The sequence below is a fragment of the Pseudophryne corroboree genome, chromosome 2 (assembly GCF_028390025.1).
Source record: "Pseudophryne corroboree isolate aPseCor3 chromosome 2, aPseCor3.hap2, whole genome shotgun sequence".
Lineage (NCBI taxonomy): Eukaryota > Metazoa > Chordata > Amphibia > Anura > Myobatrachidae > Pseudophryne > Pseudophryne corroboree.
Genome location: NC_086445.1, coordinates 840,246,652 through 840,263,071, shown reverse-complemented (window position 1 = coordinate 840,263,071; position 16,420 = coordinate 840,246,652). Strand labels below are relative to the sequence as shown.

General features: G+C 47.2%; 1 protein-coding gene and 1 long non-coding RNA gene across 4 annotated transcripts in view; one reads left to right on the top strand and one right to left on the bottom strand.

Moving 5' to 3' along the window:
* Positions 1 to 16,420, bottom strand: part of MBTPS2 (membrane bound transcription factor peptidase, site 2) — a 354,709-nt gene that overhangs the window by 219,923 nt on the left and 118,366 nt on the right. For all 3 annotated transcript variants that reach the window (XM_063955767.1, XM_063955765.1, XM_063955766.1), the window contains exon 3: positions 7,430 to 7,568. In XM_063955767.1, the coding sequence (XP_063811837.1) occupies positions 7,430 to 7,555 (126 nt within the window). In that variant the 5' untranslated portion in view covers positions 7,556 to 7,568. The remainder of the gene's footprint in view (positions 1 to 7,429; positions 7,569 to 16,420) is intronic.
* LOC135049838 (uncharacterized) overlaps positions 1 to 16,420 on the top strand; it is a 46,173-nt gene that overhangs the window by 16,488 nt on the left and 13,265 nt on the right. The window lies entirely within an intron of this gene.

The window sequence follows — 16,420 nt, the reverse complement described above, 5'->3', positions numbered from 1 at the left end:
CCAGAGTAAAAAGTGTCGTTAGAGTAGTGACATTTATCCTCAGGACCTGTCAAATCTAATATCTACTGAATAAAATCAATATAGAAATGGAAGGACCTTGTAAAACACTAAGGGGGTATTTATGAAAACTCGGGGAGGGATAAACTTGAGAGAAATAAAGTACTAGCCAATCAGCTTCCGGCTTACATTTTACAGACTGCGTTTGAAAAATGACAGCTAGGAGCTGATTGGTTGGTACTTTATCTCTCACAGTTTTATCTCTATCCAAGCTTTGATAAATACCCCCTAATTGTCAAAATGTAATGGTGTTGACACACTTACACAAACTGAATGAAAAAGGTAAAGCTGTGCCCCCTCAATCGATAAATTAGGATTTATTAAACAGCAGTGAAATAACCTTAGTAGTACATGTGTGGTTCATATCTATACTATTACAGGTTAGTATACTACAACAACATAATGCCCAATAGCAGATACCTCATTTTACCATTATATTAAAGTGTAATTCCATGTTTGGGTCTTTTCAAGAGCTAGGTAGATTAGATCATCATTTATTACAATTGTCACTTTCTACATTAGACTTTCATCCAGCACTTAACTGACAATTTATTTTGCCAAAAACCGCTCCGAAAATGTTGGGGGTTTTTTATGAGTGAATTAGGTGAAGAACATGAATGTAACCCTATCCCAAATGATTTTAGTTAAAAAATAATTTTTTTGTTATTTTATTTAAAAAATAAAATAAAAATATTTTTATATATTATATATATATATATATATATATATAAAAAATTTATTAATAAGATTTTACTCACCGGTAAATCTATTTCTCGTAGTCCGTAGTGGATGCTGGGGACTCCGTAAGGACCATGGGGAATAGACGGGCTCCGCAGGAGACTGGGCACTCTAAGAAAGATTTAGTACTACTGGTGTGCACTGGCTCCTCCCTCTATGCCCCTCCTCCAGACCTCAGTTAAGGAAACTGTGCCCGGAAGAGCTGACATTACAAGGAAAGGATTTTGGAATCCAGGGTAAGACTCATACCAGCCACACCAATCACACCGTATAACTTGTGATAAACTTACCCAGTCAACAGTATGAACAACAACAGAGCATCAACAATGGATGCCAACATAACATAACCCTTTATTAAGCAATAACTATATACACGTATTGCAGAAAGTCCGCACTTGGAACGGGCGCCCAGCATCCACTACGGACTACGAGAAATAGATTTACCGGTGAGTAAAATCTTATTTTCTCTAACGTCCTAGTGGATGCTGGGGACTCCGTAAGGACCATGGGGATTATACCAAAGCTCCCAAACGGGCGGGAGAGTGCGGATGACTCTGCAGCATCGAATGGGCAAACACAAGGTCCTCCTCAGCCAGGGTATCAAACTTGTAGAACTTAGCAAATGTGTTTGAACCCGACCAAGTAGCTGCTCGGCAAAGCTGTAATGCCGAGACCCCTCGGGCAGCCGCCCAAGAAGAGCCCACTTTCCTTGTGGAATGGGCTTTCACGGATTTTGGATGCGGCAATCCAGCCGCAGAATGAGCCTGCTGAATCGTGCTACAGATCCAGCGAGCAATGGTTTGCTTTGAAGCAGGAGCACCCAGCTTGTTGGATGCATACAGGATAAACAGCGAGTCAGTCTTCCTGACTCCAGTCGTCCTGGCTACATAGATCTTCAAAGCCCTGACTTCATCAAGCAACTTGGAATCCTCCAAGTCACGAGTAGCCGCAGGCACCACAATAGGTTGGTTCAAATGAAAAGATGACACCACCTTCGGCAGAAATTGCGGACGAGTCCATAATTCTGCCCTGTCCATATGGAAAACCAGATAGGGGCTTTTACATGACAAAGCCGCCAAATCTGACACACGCTTAGCCGAAGCTAAGGCCAATAGCATGACCACCTTCCCCGTGAGATACTTTAGCTCCACGGTCTTAAGTGGCTCAAACCAGTGGGACTTCAGGAAACCCAACACCACGTTGAGATCCCAAGGTGCCACTGGTGGCACAAAAGGGGGCTGAATATGCAGCACTCCCGTTACAAACGTCTGAACTTCAGGAAGAGAAGCCAGTTCCTTTTGAAAGAAAATGGATAGGGCCGAAATCTGGACCTTTATGGACCCCAACTTCAGGCCCATAGTCACTCCAGACTGTAGGAAGTGCAGGAACCGGCCCAGCTGGAATTCCTCTGTAGGGGCCTTCCTGGCCTCACACCAGGCAACATATTTTCGCCATATACGGTGATAGTGTTTTGCTGTCACGTCCTTCCTAGCCTTTATCAGCGTAGGAATAACTTCATCCGGAATGCCCTTTTCCGCTAGGATCCTGCGTTCAACCGCCATGCCGTCAAACGCAGCCGCGGTAAGTCTTGGAACAGACAGGGCCCCTGTTGCAACAGGTCCTGTCTGAGAGGCAGAGGCCATGGGTCCTCTGTGAGCATTTCTTGCAGTTCCGGTTACCAAGTCCTTCTTGGCCAATCCGGAACAATGAGTATTGTTCTCACTCCTCTTTTTCTTACGATTCTCAGCACCTTGGGTATGAGAGGAAGAGGAGGAAACACATAGACCGACTGGAACACCCACGGTGTTACCAGTGCGTCCACAGCTATCGCCTGAGGGTCTCTTGACCTGGCGCAATACCTTTGTAGCTTTTTGTTGAGACGGGACGCCATCATGTCCACCTGTGGCAGTTCCCATCGATTTGTAATCTGAGTGAAGACTTCGTGATGAAGTCCCCACTCTCCCGGGTGGAGGTCGTGCCTGCTGAGGAAGTCTGCTTCCCAGTTGTCCACTCCCGGAATGAACACTGCTGACAGTGCTTGCACGTGATTCTCCGCCCAACGAAGAATCCTGGTGGCTTCCGCCATCGCCATTCTGCTTCTTGTGCCGCCCTGGCGGTTTACATGAGCCACTGCGGTGATGTCGTCTGACTGAATCAGCACCGGTTGGTTGCGAAGCAGAGGCTCCGCTTGACTCAGGGCGTTGTATATGGCCCTTAGTTCCAGGATATTTATGTGCAGACAAGCCTCCTGACTTGACCACAACACTTGGAAGTTTCTTCCCTGAGTGACTGTCCCCCATCCTCGGAGGCTCGCATCCGTGGTCACCAGGACCCAGTCCTGTATGCCGAACCTGCGGCCCTCGAGAAGGTGAGCACTCTGTAGCCACCACAGAAGAGACACCCTGGCCCTCGGGGACAGGGTGATCAGCCGATGCATCTGAAGATGCGATCCGTCTGTGTCCAGAATCATGCCCAGAAAAGGCAGACGCGTTGTAGGAATCAGCTGCGACTTTGAGATATTCAGAATCCAGCCGTGCTGTTGCAACACCTCCTGAGAGTGTGCTACGCTGCTCAGCAACTGCTCTCTGGACCTCGCCTTTATGAGGAGATCGTCCAAGTATGGGATAATTGTGACTCCTTGCTTCCCAAGGAGCACCATCATTTCCGCCATTACCTTGGTAAATATTCTCGGTGCCGTGGAGAGCCCAAACGGCAACGTCTGGAATTGGTAATGACAGTCCTGTACCACATATCTGAGGTACTCCTGATGAGGTGGATAAATGGGGACATGCAAGTAAGCATCCCTGATGTCCAGAGAAACCATAAAATCCCCCTCTTCCAGGCTTGCAATGACCGCTCTGAGCGATTCCATTTTGAACTTGAATCTTTTCAGATAAATGTTCAGGGACTTTAAATTCAATATGGGTCTGACCGAACTGTCCGGTTTCGGTACCACATACATTGTGGAATAATATCCCCTTCCTTGTTGAAGGAGGGGAACCTTTACCACCACCTGCTGGAGATATAACTTGTGAATTGCCGCTAACACTACTTCCCGTTCCATGGGTGAAGCTGGCAGGGCCGATTTGAGGTAACGGTGAGGGGGCATCACTTCGAATTCCAGCTTGTATCCCTGAGCCACAATCTGTATAGCCCAGGGATCCACCTGTGAGCGAACCCACTGGTGGCTGAAATTTCGGAGACGTGCCCCCACCGCTCCTGGCTCCACCTGTGGAGCCCCAGCGTCATGCGGTGGATTTAGTGGAAGCCGGGGAGTACTTCTGTTCCTGGGAACTAGCTGTATGGTGCAGCTTCTTTCCTCTACCCCTGCCTCTGGCAAGAAAGGACGCACCTCTGACCTTCTTGCTTCTTTGTGATCGAAATGACTGCATTTGGTAATACGGTGCTTTCTTAGGCTGTGAGGGAATATATGGCAAAAAATTTGACTTCCCAGCCGTAGCTGTGGAAACTAGGTCCGAGAGACCGTCCCCAAACAATTCCTCACCCTTGTAAGGTAAAACCTCCATGTGCTTTTTGGAGTCGGCATCACCTGTCCATTGCCGAGTCCACAGGACCCTTCTGGCAGAAATTGACATTGCATTTATTCTAGAGCCCAGTAGGCAAATGTCCCTCTGGGCATCCCTCATATATAGGACAGCGTCTTTTATATGCCCCAGGGTCAGTAAAATGGTATCCTTGTCTAAGGTATCCAGTTCCTCAGACAGATTATCTGTCCATGCTGCTACAGCACTACACATCCAGGCCGACGCAATTGCCGGCCTCAGTAGAGTACCTGAATGTGTATAAACAGACTTCAGGATACTTTCCTGCTTCCTATCTGCAGGATCCTTTAGGGCGGCCGTATCCTGTGACGGCAGGGCCACCTTCTTAGATAAGCGTGTCAGAGCTTTATCTACCCTAGGGGAGGATTCCCAGCGCATCCTGTCCGTTGGCGGGAAAGGGTACGCCATAAGTAACCTTTTGGAAATCAGCACTTTCCTATCGGGGGAATCCCACGCTTTTTCACATAACTCATTTAACTCATGTGAAGGGGGAAAAGTCACCTCTTGCTTTTTCTCCCCATACATATAAACCCTCTTGTCAGGGACAGGGTTTACCTCTGATATGTGCAATACATCCTTCATTGCTATAATCATGTAGCGGATGGCTTTAGCCATGTTAGGCTGCAATTTTGAATCATCGTCATCGACACTGGAGTCAGAATCCGTGTCGATATCTGTGTCAACAATTTTGGATAGTGGGCGCTTCTGAGACCCTGACGGCCTCTGCGCTGTAGGATCAGGCATGGGCTGAGACCCCGACTGTCCCAAGGCATCAGCTTTATCCAACCTTTTATGCAAGGAATTTTACATTATCATTTAACACCTTCAACATATCCATCCAATCAGGTGTCGGCGCCGTCGGCGGTGACACGTCATTCATCTGCACTTGCTCTGCCTCCACATAGCCCTCTTCGTCAAACATGTCGACACACGCGTACCGACACACCACACACACAGGGGATGCTCTTATGAGGACAGGACCCCCACAAGGCCTTTTGGAGAGACAGAGTGAGAGTATGCCAGCACACACCCCAGCGCTATATGACCCAGGAATCACACAGTAACTTAGTGTTTACCCAGTAGCTGCTGTATATATGATTAATGCGCTAAATTTATGTGCCCCCCCTCTCTTTTTACCCTCTTTCTACCGTGAGTCTGCAGGGGAGAGCCTGGGGAGCTTCCTCTCAGCGGAGCTGTGAAGAGAAAATGGCGCTGGTGAGTGCTGAGGAAGAAGGCCCCGCCCCCTCAGCGGCGGGCTTCTGTCCCGCGATGTTGTGTAAAATTAATGGCGGGGGCTCATGCATATTACAGTGTCCAACTGTATATATGCTGCTTTTGCCAGGAGGTACTTAATGCTGCCCAGGGCGCCCACCCCTGCGCCCTGCACCCTACAGTGACCGGAGTGTGTGGGTTAGTGTGGGCGCAATGGCGCACAGCTGCAGTGCTGTGCGCTACCTCATATGAAGACAGGAGTCTTCTGCCGCCGATTTTGACGTCTTCTTGCTTCAACCCGCCGGCTTCTGTCTTCTGGCTCTGCGAGGGGGACGGCGGCGCGGCTCCGGGAACGGACGACCAAGGTTAGGTTCCTGTGTTCGATCCCTCTGGAGCTAATGGTGTCCAGTAGCCTAAGAAGCGCAACCTAGCCGCAGTTAGTAGGTTTGCTTCTCTCCCCTCAGTCCCACGTAGCAGAGAGTCTGTTGCCAGCAGAAGCTCTCTGAAAATAAAAAACCTAACTAAAATACTTTCTTATTAGCAAGCTCAGGAGAGCTCACTAAAATGCACCCAGCTCTGTCCGGGCACAGATTCTAACTGAGGTCTGGAGGAGGGGCATAGAGGGAGGAGCCAGTGCACAACAGTAGTACTAAATCTTTCTTATATCCCTTTCACATCGCACAAATAACCCGGTACCGACACGGCATATTGCCGTGTCGAACCGGGTCAGTGTGCGATGTGAAAGCACACTGGGCGATTTAGCGGGTCGCCTGACCCGGTAAATCAACCCGGTAAAAAAGAAGGGTTTTACCCGGGTTGATTACCGGGTCAGGTGCGGTGTGAATGGGAGCCGTGTCGATGCGACACGGTTCCCATTCACAAGATAGGGAGAGGCGGCGCTGGAGATGAGCTCATCTCCCGACGCCGCCTCCACCCCCGCCCCTGCTGCGGCCTCCGTTGTCATGGCAACCGACCCGGTATATTGCCGGGTCGGGAAGCCTGCAACGGAGCGCAAATGCCGGATCCCACCCGGTAAGTACACGTTTGTCTTACCGGGTAGGACCCGGCATTTGCGGTGTGAATGCAGCATTAGAGTGCCCAGTCTCCTGCGGAGCCCGTCTATTCCCCATGGTCCTTACGGAGTCCCCAGCATCCACTAGGACGTTAGAGAAATATATATATATATATATATATATATATATAATATATATATATATATATATATATATATATATTCCCCCCAAACATCGATCGGGAACATCGCGACCATCGGGAGAATCGCGGCTTTCATTTTGAAAGCCGGGACAGCCTGCAGGTATACAGGGGGGGTCTGGGGGTTGCTTGGGAGGGTTCATTTACACTCCCCAGCAGCTGCCATTGTCTGCAGCCGCTGGAGGGGGGGGGGGGGGGGGGGGGGGATCCTGCCGTGCTGATCGATCAGCAATGATCGGCAGCACGGCAGACACAGGGGGAGAGTGCAGGGAGGCAGAGGGACCTTCCGGAGGGACAGCAGCAGCGGAGAGAAGTTCATCTTCCCTGCCGCTGCTAACACTCTCTGACTGGTGGCATCCTGTGTGACCAGGTCAGATAGAGTACTTGCAGGCATGGTCGCATCTGATGCGACCATGCCAGGCAAGTGGTTAAAACTATTTTTGTGCATCCTACCTTACTACAGTACCTCCTCTCCTCCTAACTCTGAAGTCTGCCCTCTTCTCCCCAATGTGTCTACCCATACCACTATAGATTTTAAGCTTGTATAAGCAGGGTCCTCTCCAAAAAAAATATATGCTTAATGCTCATTAATTATGTATCTATTTGAATTTCATGTATAAAATGATAATTAGAAACAGAGAACTAACCACCACTTGCAGCATGCGGTCATTCTGTGTTCCTGGACTCTCAGCCATCATTTGACTTAAAGTCTGCATTAATGTCTTCCCCAGAAGAATCATTGATCCAAACATGGCAAGGATTCCAAACATCATACCCAAGCTGAACCTGTAATATGAAAGACATACATGTATAGTTACTGGCTGACATATGCAGTCCACACTACTCATATTAAAAATGCAGGGGAGCATACGGCAAAAGTAGATCTAAATATACATTGCTATACTGAGGATGCACTCTAGCTTGGAAGTTTTGCTGCAGTAAATTTAGGCTAACAACTATGGCCCTCATTCCGAGTCGTTCGCTCGGTATATTTCATCGCATCGCAGTGAAATTCCGCTTAGTACGCATGCGCAATATTCGCACTGCGACTGCGCCAAGTAATTTAACAATGAAGATAGTATTTTTACTCACGGCTTTTTCTTCGCTCCGGCGATCGTAATGTGATTGACAGGAAATGGGTGTTACTGGGCGGAAACACGGCATTTCAGGGGCGTGTGGTTAAAAACGCTACCGTTTCCAGAAAAAACGCAGGAGTGGCCGGAGAAACGGAGGAGTGTCTGGGCGAACGCTGGGTGTGTTTATGACGTCAAACCAGGAACGACAAGCACTGAACTGATCGCAGATGCCGAGTAAGTCTGAAGCTACTCTGAAACTGCTAAGTAGTTTGTAATCGCAATATTGCGAATACATCGGTCGCAATTTTAAGAAGCTAAGATTCACTCCCAGTAGGCGGCGGCTTAGCGTGTGTAACTCTGCTAAAATCGCCTTGCGAGCGATCAACTCGGAATGAGGGCCTATATATATTTATATTCTCATGTTTTTCTAGTTATAATTTCCATGGTATTGTATCTGTGTCCATAATTAGTATAGCCGTTAACTATAGTTAGTTTTCTCTGCTTAAGTACCCATTTCTTGTCATTAAATGTGATATTTTCTGCATGACGAAGCACGTGATATTTGGTATTTGCCTCAATAAGTAATATCTATGTTACTTAGTATTCAACTTTAATTCTGCCCTGAATTTATTAATATTGTTGTAAATATGTCACAGTATTGATGAGACGAGTGGCCGGCGACTCAGGCATATTGGAATTGTAACAATGTTGCAACAGTTTGCCTTTTGTATCTTATGTATATGCCTTTGATCATTCTAGGCACCCCACTTAAAAAAAAAAAAAAAAAAGTAGGTTGCTTGTGTGCCCATCATATACCGTAATAAGTGTCACTAACAGGGCTCAATTTGTTGCACAATACAGACAGAGTATCCCATATCCGAAGTGCTCAGGACCAGGAGCATTCTGGACATGGGATTTTCCTGGATAACAGAATACCTGTTATCTGGATGGGTCCCAGGGGTCTGCGGCGGCGGGGGGGGGGGGAGTTCGTGGCAAGTTCGGCATGTCTGAGGCGGGTGCTGGCAGCAGTGACAATGAGGGAATGGCTGTGAAGCCACTCCAACACCTGTCTGCGATTGCCCGCGGACTCCAGTGACGTCATGACGTCACTACAGCGCCAAAATATTCTGGTTTTCGGGTATCCGAATAACGGATACCTGACCTGTATAATCATAGAGCAAATTATAATCAGCAATGACCCCAAAACTGTATCCAACTACGGCTACATCATTACACTCACAAGCAGTCAATGTCCTGATACTAAACAGATTTACAATATGATTGCAAAAGTCCAAAAATGTATTTTTCTAAAACCTAAATACACTTTACAAATATCTCATTCTATTTACGGATATAGGGCGTTATTAAGAGATGGACGCATCTGGTGAGTTGTCATGCAGCAGCCATGTACATAGGGTCTGCGCACGCACACCGGCCTTCACTATTCAGTCGCATCCCGGAAGGATGCGATTACATGATGATGGACAGGCCCCGTGTGTCCGGGGCGGCAACGCGGTGTTGGGGTGGGCAGGAGATCTGCAAATGCAGGCGTGTCATGGCCATTTTCGGGGCCAACCTATGGTGTCACCCGTGTTTCCTGCAAAAGGAAACATGGTGGCGGTGCCGCTGCATAGGCAGGGTTCTACCTCTATTCGATTAAATGGCAAACGCATCGCGGGGCGGTGCCACACATGCTGAGTGGCGGCCAGCATGTGAGTATATGGTTGCAGACTCTGAATGACCCCCATAGCCGCTGATCATATTATGACAGTATTAATAACTAGTTTGCTATTATTCCAGAGCAAAAATAAATAGCTAAGGAGTAAGAGATATTCGGTACTATTTTTCTAGGGAGCACCACAGCAAATTATTGTACTTCCTAAAAATATTGAATACAATCTGGATTAACAGTTGTTTGAATTAACATTATATATGAAGCGGCAAGATACTAAACTCTTATTTTGGGGCAAACGTTAAATAATTTTTTTTACGAAATCTAATAAAATATAAAACTTTTAATATTTAATACCCTATAAATGCAAAACTGTTTCTTCTTAAAATAATAAGTAACAACAAAAAGTTTCAAATAACACTTAGTAATATGGTTCAGATAATACGAAGAGGATAATCCAATTCAAACTCTTCACACTCACTTAAAATGCCCTTCACATTCTATTGTTGCTCTGGTATAATTGGTAACTAGCCATTAATTCTGTCATGATATGATCAGCGGCAGGACAATGGGCTGCAATGTCACTTTCATTTTGTTTTGTTATACTGTTTCTGTACTTTGTAAGGCACTGTGGACCCTATAAAGGATAATAAAAAAATAATGATCTAAATAATATATAGAGGGAGGTAATTAGTCTCTCAATAGAATAAAATTACATGGGCAAAGTATGTTAATCCCTGAAGTAGAACCTACATTTGTTCCATAAATTAGTTATGGTAGGAAGGGACAGAACATGCTGGCCAAGGGGTATATGCACAGTCTCAAGGGTCAATTCAATTCAACGCAGATTGAATAGCGCTGGGAGGCAGCTCCCAGAGCTATTTAATTAAGTGTGATGCTAAATTGGAGAATACCTGTACTCCCGGACTAAACAGGGTGTCTTGAATAAGTGACACATACAACTTACAGTATGTGTGTGGCAGTGTGGTAAAACAGATTAATATAAAAGTAAAGGGAATGAATACTGTATGTTGAATTTTGGTGACTGAGTTTATGTATGCATTGTCATTTAAATCACTGGTGATAATTTAAAATGCCGGTTTTCATACATATCTTGCACTGTTAAAATGCCTCGATCTATCCAGTTACGTAGAGAAAAAATAGAATTTTAATTACCTGCCGGTAAATCCTTTTCTCGCAGTCCGTAGAGGATGCTGGGGTCCACATTAGTACCATGGGGTATAGACGAGTCCCTTGGGAGCCATGGGCCCTTTAAGAGTTTAATAGTGTGGGCTGTCTCTTCCCTCTATGCCCCTCTTATCAGACTCAGTCTAGAAACTGTGCCCGAGGAGACGGACATACTTCGAGAGAAGGAAATACACAGATAGTGGCGAGATTCACACCAGCTCACACATAACAGAAAACCAAGCTAACCAGCTTGAAACAAGTCAGCAACGGCTGAACAACAGTACTTACTTAGTTAAGTACTGCGTTCTTACTTGGTTAACAAATGCAGGAAAACGAAGCGCTGGGCGGGCGCCCAGCATCCTCTACGGCCTACGAGAAAAGGGTTTACCGGTAGGTAACCAAAATCCTATTTTCTCTTACGTCCTAGAGGATGCTGGGGACCACATTAGTAACATGGGGATGTAACAAAGCTCCCAGAACGGGAGAGAGAGCGCGGAGGCTCCTGCAGAACTGATTGACTGAACTTTAGATCATCAGAGGCCAAAGTATCAAACTTGTAGAACTTAGCAAACGTGTTCGATCCCGACCAAGTAGCTGATCGGCAAAGTTGTAAAGCCGAGACACCCCGGGCAGCCACCCAGGAAGAACCCACTTTACGAGTTGAGTGCGCGTTAACGGATTTTGGACACAGCAAGCCTACCGTAGAATAAGCGTGCTGGATAGTACACCTGATCCAGCGACAAATCGCCTGCTTAGAAGCAGGACACTCAACCTTGTTGGGATCATAAAGGACAAACAGAGCGTCCGACTTTCTGTGACGAGAAGTTCTCTTCACATAAATCTTCAAAGCCCTTACAACACCCAAGGATTTTTAAGTAATTGAGGAGTCAGTAGCCACTGGCACCACAATAGGTTGGTTGAAATGAAAAGCCGACACAACCTTTGGAAGAAATTGCTGACGTGTCCTGAGCTCAGCTCTATCTTCATGGAAAATCAAGTAGGGGCTCTTGCAGGACAATGCCCTCAATTCAGACACGTCAAGCAGATGCTAATGCCAACAGTGTGACTGCCTTCCAAGTAAGGAACTTGACATCCACTTCCTGTAAAGGTTCAAACCAATCCGACTGCAGGAACTGCAGCACCACATTAAGATCCCAAGGTGCCGTAGGAGGCACAAAGGGAGACTGGATGTGCAGAACCCCCTTCAAGAAAGTCTGAACCTCAGGGAGGGCAGCCAATTGTTTCTGGAAGAAAATGGACAAGGCCGAAATCTGGACTTTTATGGAGCCCAACCTCGGGCCCACATCCACACCTGCTTGCAGAAAGAGGAGAAACCGCCCTAGTTGAAACTCCACCGTAGGAAATGTCTTGGCTTCATATCAAGACACGTACTTTTTCCAAATTCAATGGTAATGTTTAGACGTTACTCCTTTCCTAGCCTGTATCAGGGTAAGAATAACCTGGTTCGGAATGCCCTGCCGAGCTAAGATCTGGCGTTCAACCTCCATGCCGTCAAACGAGCCGTGGTAAGTCTTGATAAGCGAACAGCCCCTGTTGAAGAAAGTCCTCTCAAAGAAGAAAGAGGCCTTGGATCTTCCAGCAATAACTCCAGAAGATTCACGTACCAAGCTCACCTTGGCCAGTCCGGAGCAATGAGGATCGCCTAAATTCTTGTTCGTTTTATTAGTCTGAGAAACCTTGGGATGAGTGGAAGTAGAGGGAACACATACACTGACTTGAACACCCACGGAATTACCAGGGCGTCTATCGCCACTGCCTGTGGGTCCCTCGACTTGGAACGGTACCTCTGAAGCTTCTTGTTGAGGCGGGAGGCCATCATGTCTATGTGAGGTACGCCCCAAAGACTTGTCACCTCTGCGAACACCTCTGGCTGGAGGCCCCACTCTCCCGGATGGATATCGTGTCTGCTGTGGAAGTCCGCTTCCCAGTTGTCCACTCCCGGAATGAAGATTGCTGACAGCGCCACTGCATGCTTTTCCGCCCAGACATTGCAGCTCTGCTCTTCGTTCCGCCTTGTCGGTTTATGTAGACCACTGTTGTTACATTGTCCGACTGAACTTTAATGGCCTGATCTTTCAGAAGATGTGGCGCTTGTAGAAGACAGTTGTACACGGCCCTTAGTTCCAGAATGTCTATCAGAAGGATTGATTCCAGACTTGACCACTTTCATTGGAAGACAGTTGTACACGGCCCTTAGTTCCAGAATGTCTATCAGAAGGATTGATTCCAGACTTGACCACTTTCATTCGAAGTTTTCCCCTTTGGTGACTGCTCCCCAACCCCTGAGGCTTGCATCCGTGGTTAGGAGGATCCAATTCTGAATCCCAAACCTGCAGCCCTGTAGTAGGTGAGAAGTTTTCAGACACCAGAGGAGCGATATTCTGGCTTTTGGTGATAGACGTATCCTCTGGTGCATGTGAAGATGAGATCCCGACCATTTGTCCAGGAGATCCAGTTGGAAAGATCGTGCATGAAATCTTCCGTACTGTAGAGCCTCGTAGGAGGCAACCATCCTGCCCAGAAGGCGAATACACTGATGAACCGATACCCGGGCTGGCTTCAGGACATCCCGGACCATTGCCTGTATCACCAACACTTTCTCATCCGGCAGAAACACCCTCTGTACTTACGTGTTGAGGATCATTCCCAGGAAGGACAGTCTCCTTATCAGCTTCAAATACGACTTTGGAAGATTCAGGATCCCCCCGTGATCCTGGAGTAGTTGAGAGAGCAATGTTCTGTATCAGCTTCTCCCTGGAATACGCTTTTATCAGCAGATTATCCAGAGAAGGAATTATGTTAGATAAGCCTGGTGAGGCGGCCAGATCAGAATGTGAAGGTACGCATCCTTAATATCTAGGGATACTAGAAATTACCCCTCCTCCAGACCGGAGATCACCACTCTGAGACTCCATCTTGAATATGAATTCCCTCAAATAAGGGTTCAATGACTTTAGATTCAATATTGGCCTGACTGAACCGTCCGGTTTCGGTACCACAAACAGGTTTGAGTAATAACCCTTGTTTGTTAAGTGAGGTGGAACTGGAACAATAACATTTGACCTTAGCAATTTTTAAATGGCTTCCTGTAGGATAGCACTTTCTGTCAGCAAAGCTGGTAAGCCCGATTTGAAGAATCTGTGAGGTGGGAGTTCTTAAAACTCCAGTCTGTACCCCTGGGCAACAATATCTTGTACCCGGGGGTCTAGGCCTTATGACGCCCAGACATCTTGCTCCCACCTGTCCGATCTCCAGGCTGGGAGGTCCACCATCATGCCGAGGATTTTGAGGAAGCAGAACCGGGTTTTCTTTTCCTGTGATCCTGTTGGTGCAGGTTTTCTGGATTTCCCCCGACCTCCTCTAAAGAAAATGAAACGGGGTTTGGACTTCTTAGCTTTCGCGGTCCGAAAGGACTGCATGGTAGACGTAGGATAAGATTTCATGGCAGGTGGTGTAGCTGAGGGAAGGAATGCTGACTTACCCGCAGTTGACGTGGAGATCCACGCATCTAACGTTTCACCAAACAGAGCCTGACCTGTGAAGGGTATGTTCTTCACACTCTTCTTGGATTCCGCATCCGCAGACCATTGGCGAAGCCAGAGTCCCCTGCGTGCCGAGACAGCCATGGAAGAAGCCCTCTCATTGAGATGGCCAAGGTCCTTCATGGCCTCCACCATGAAACCTGCAGAGTCCTGTATGTGACGTAAGAACAATTCAATGTCACTTCTATCCATAGAGTCTAATTCCTTTAGTAACGTGCCTGACCACTTTACTATGGCTTTAGAAATCCAGGCACAAGCAATAGTAGGCCTTAAAGCTACACCAGTAGCTGTGTATAAAGATTTGAGTGTAGTCTCAATCTTACGGTCAGCCGGCTCTTTTAAAGCGGTGGACCCAGGGACAGGTAAAACTACCTTTTTAGACAACCTAGATACAGAAGCATCTACTACAGGCGGGATTTCCCATTTTTTCCTGTCCTCCTCAGGGAAAGAAAAAGCAATGAGAACCCTTTTTGGAATCTGGAATTTTTTCTCTGGGTTTTCCCAGGATATTTCAAATAATGTGTTTAACTCCTTAGACGCGGGGAATGTAACAGAGGATTTTTTAGAATCAGTAAAGGTAGTAATGGGTAAAACGGGAGGGAGAGTGCGGATGCTCCTGCAGAACTGATTGACCAAACTTCAGGTCCTCAGAGGCCAAAGTATCGTACTTGTAGAACTACAACCCCGACCAAGTAGCCACTCAACAAAGTTGTAAAGCAGAGACACCCCGGGCAGCCGCCCAGGAAGAACCCACCTTACGAGTAGAGTGGGCTTTAACAGACGTAGAACACGGCAAGCCTGCCGTAGAATACGCATGCTGGATAGTGAACCTGATCCAGTGAGATATCGTCTGCTTAGAAGCAGGACACCCAATTTTCTTGGGATCATACAGGACAAACAGATTCCGATTTTCTGTGACGAGCAGTGCTCTTCACATAGATTTTCAGAGCCCTTACAACATCCAAGGACTTTGTTGAAATTGAGGAGTCAGTAGCAACTGGCACCACAATAGGTTGGTTGATATGAAATGCCGACACAACCTTCGGAAGAAACTGCTGACGTGTCTGGAGCTCAGCTCTATCTTCATGGAAGATCAAGTAGGTGCTCTTACAAGACAAAGCCCTAAACTCCGAGACACGTCTAGCAGAAGCTAAAGCCAACAAAGTAACCGCCTTCCACGTGAGAAACTTGACCTCAACCTCCAGTAGAGGTTCGAACCAATCCGATTGGAGGAATTGTAACACCACGTTAAGATTCCAGAGCGCCGTAGGCAGCACAAAGGGAGGCTGGATGTGTAGAACCCCTTTCAAGAAAGTCTGAACCTCAGGGAGGGAAGCCAATTGTTTCTGGAAGAAAATGGATAGGGCCGAAATCTGGACCTTTATGGATCCCAACCTCAGGCCCATATCCACACCTGCTTGCAGGAAGAGGAGAAAATGTCCCAGTTGAAACTCCACCACAGGAAACTTCTTGGACTCACACCAAGATACATATTTTTTCCAAATACGATGGTAATGTTTAGACGTTACTCCTTTCCTAGCCTGTATCAGGGTAGGAATAACCTTATTCGGAATGCCCTTCCGAGCTAATATCTGGCGTTCAACCTCCATGCCGTCAAACGTAGCCGCGGTAAGTTTTGATAAGCGAACGGCCCCTGCTGCAGCAGGTCCTCCCGAAAAAGGAAGAGGCCTCGGCTCTTCCAGCAGTAGATCCAGAAGATCCGCGTATCAAGCCCTTCTTGGCCAGTCTGGAGCAATGATTGCCTGAACTCTTGCTCTCCTTATGAGTTTTAGAACTCTTGGAATGAGTGGAAGTGGAGGAAACATGTACACCGACTGGAACACCCAAAGAGTCACTAGGGCGTCCACCGCCACGGCTTGCGGGTCCCTTCACCTGGAACAATACCTCCAAAGCTTCTTGTCGAGATGGGAGGCCATCATGTATTGGAGGTACACCCCACAGATCTATTACCTCCTTGAACACCTCCGGATGGAGTCCCCAGTCTCCTGGATGGAGATCGTGTCTGCTGAGGAAGTCCGCTTCCCAGTTGTCTACTCCCGGAATGAAGATTGCTGACAGCGCCAATACGTGCTTTTCTGCCCAGAAGATTATCCTTGTTACCTCTGACATTGCAGCTCT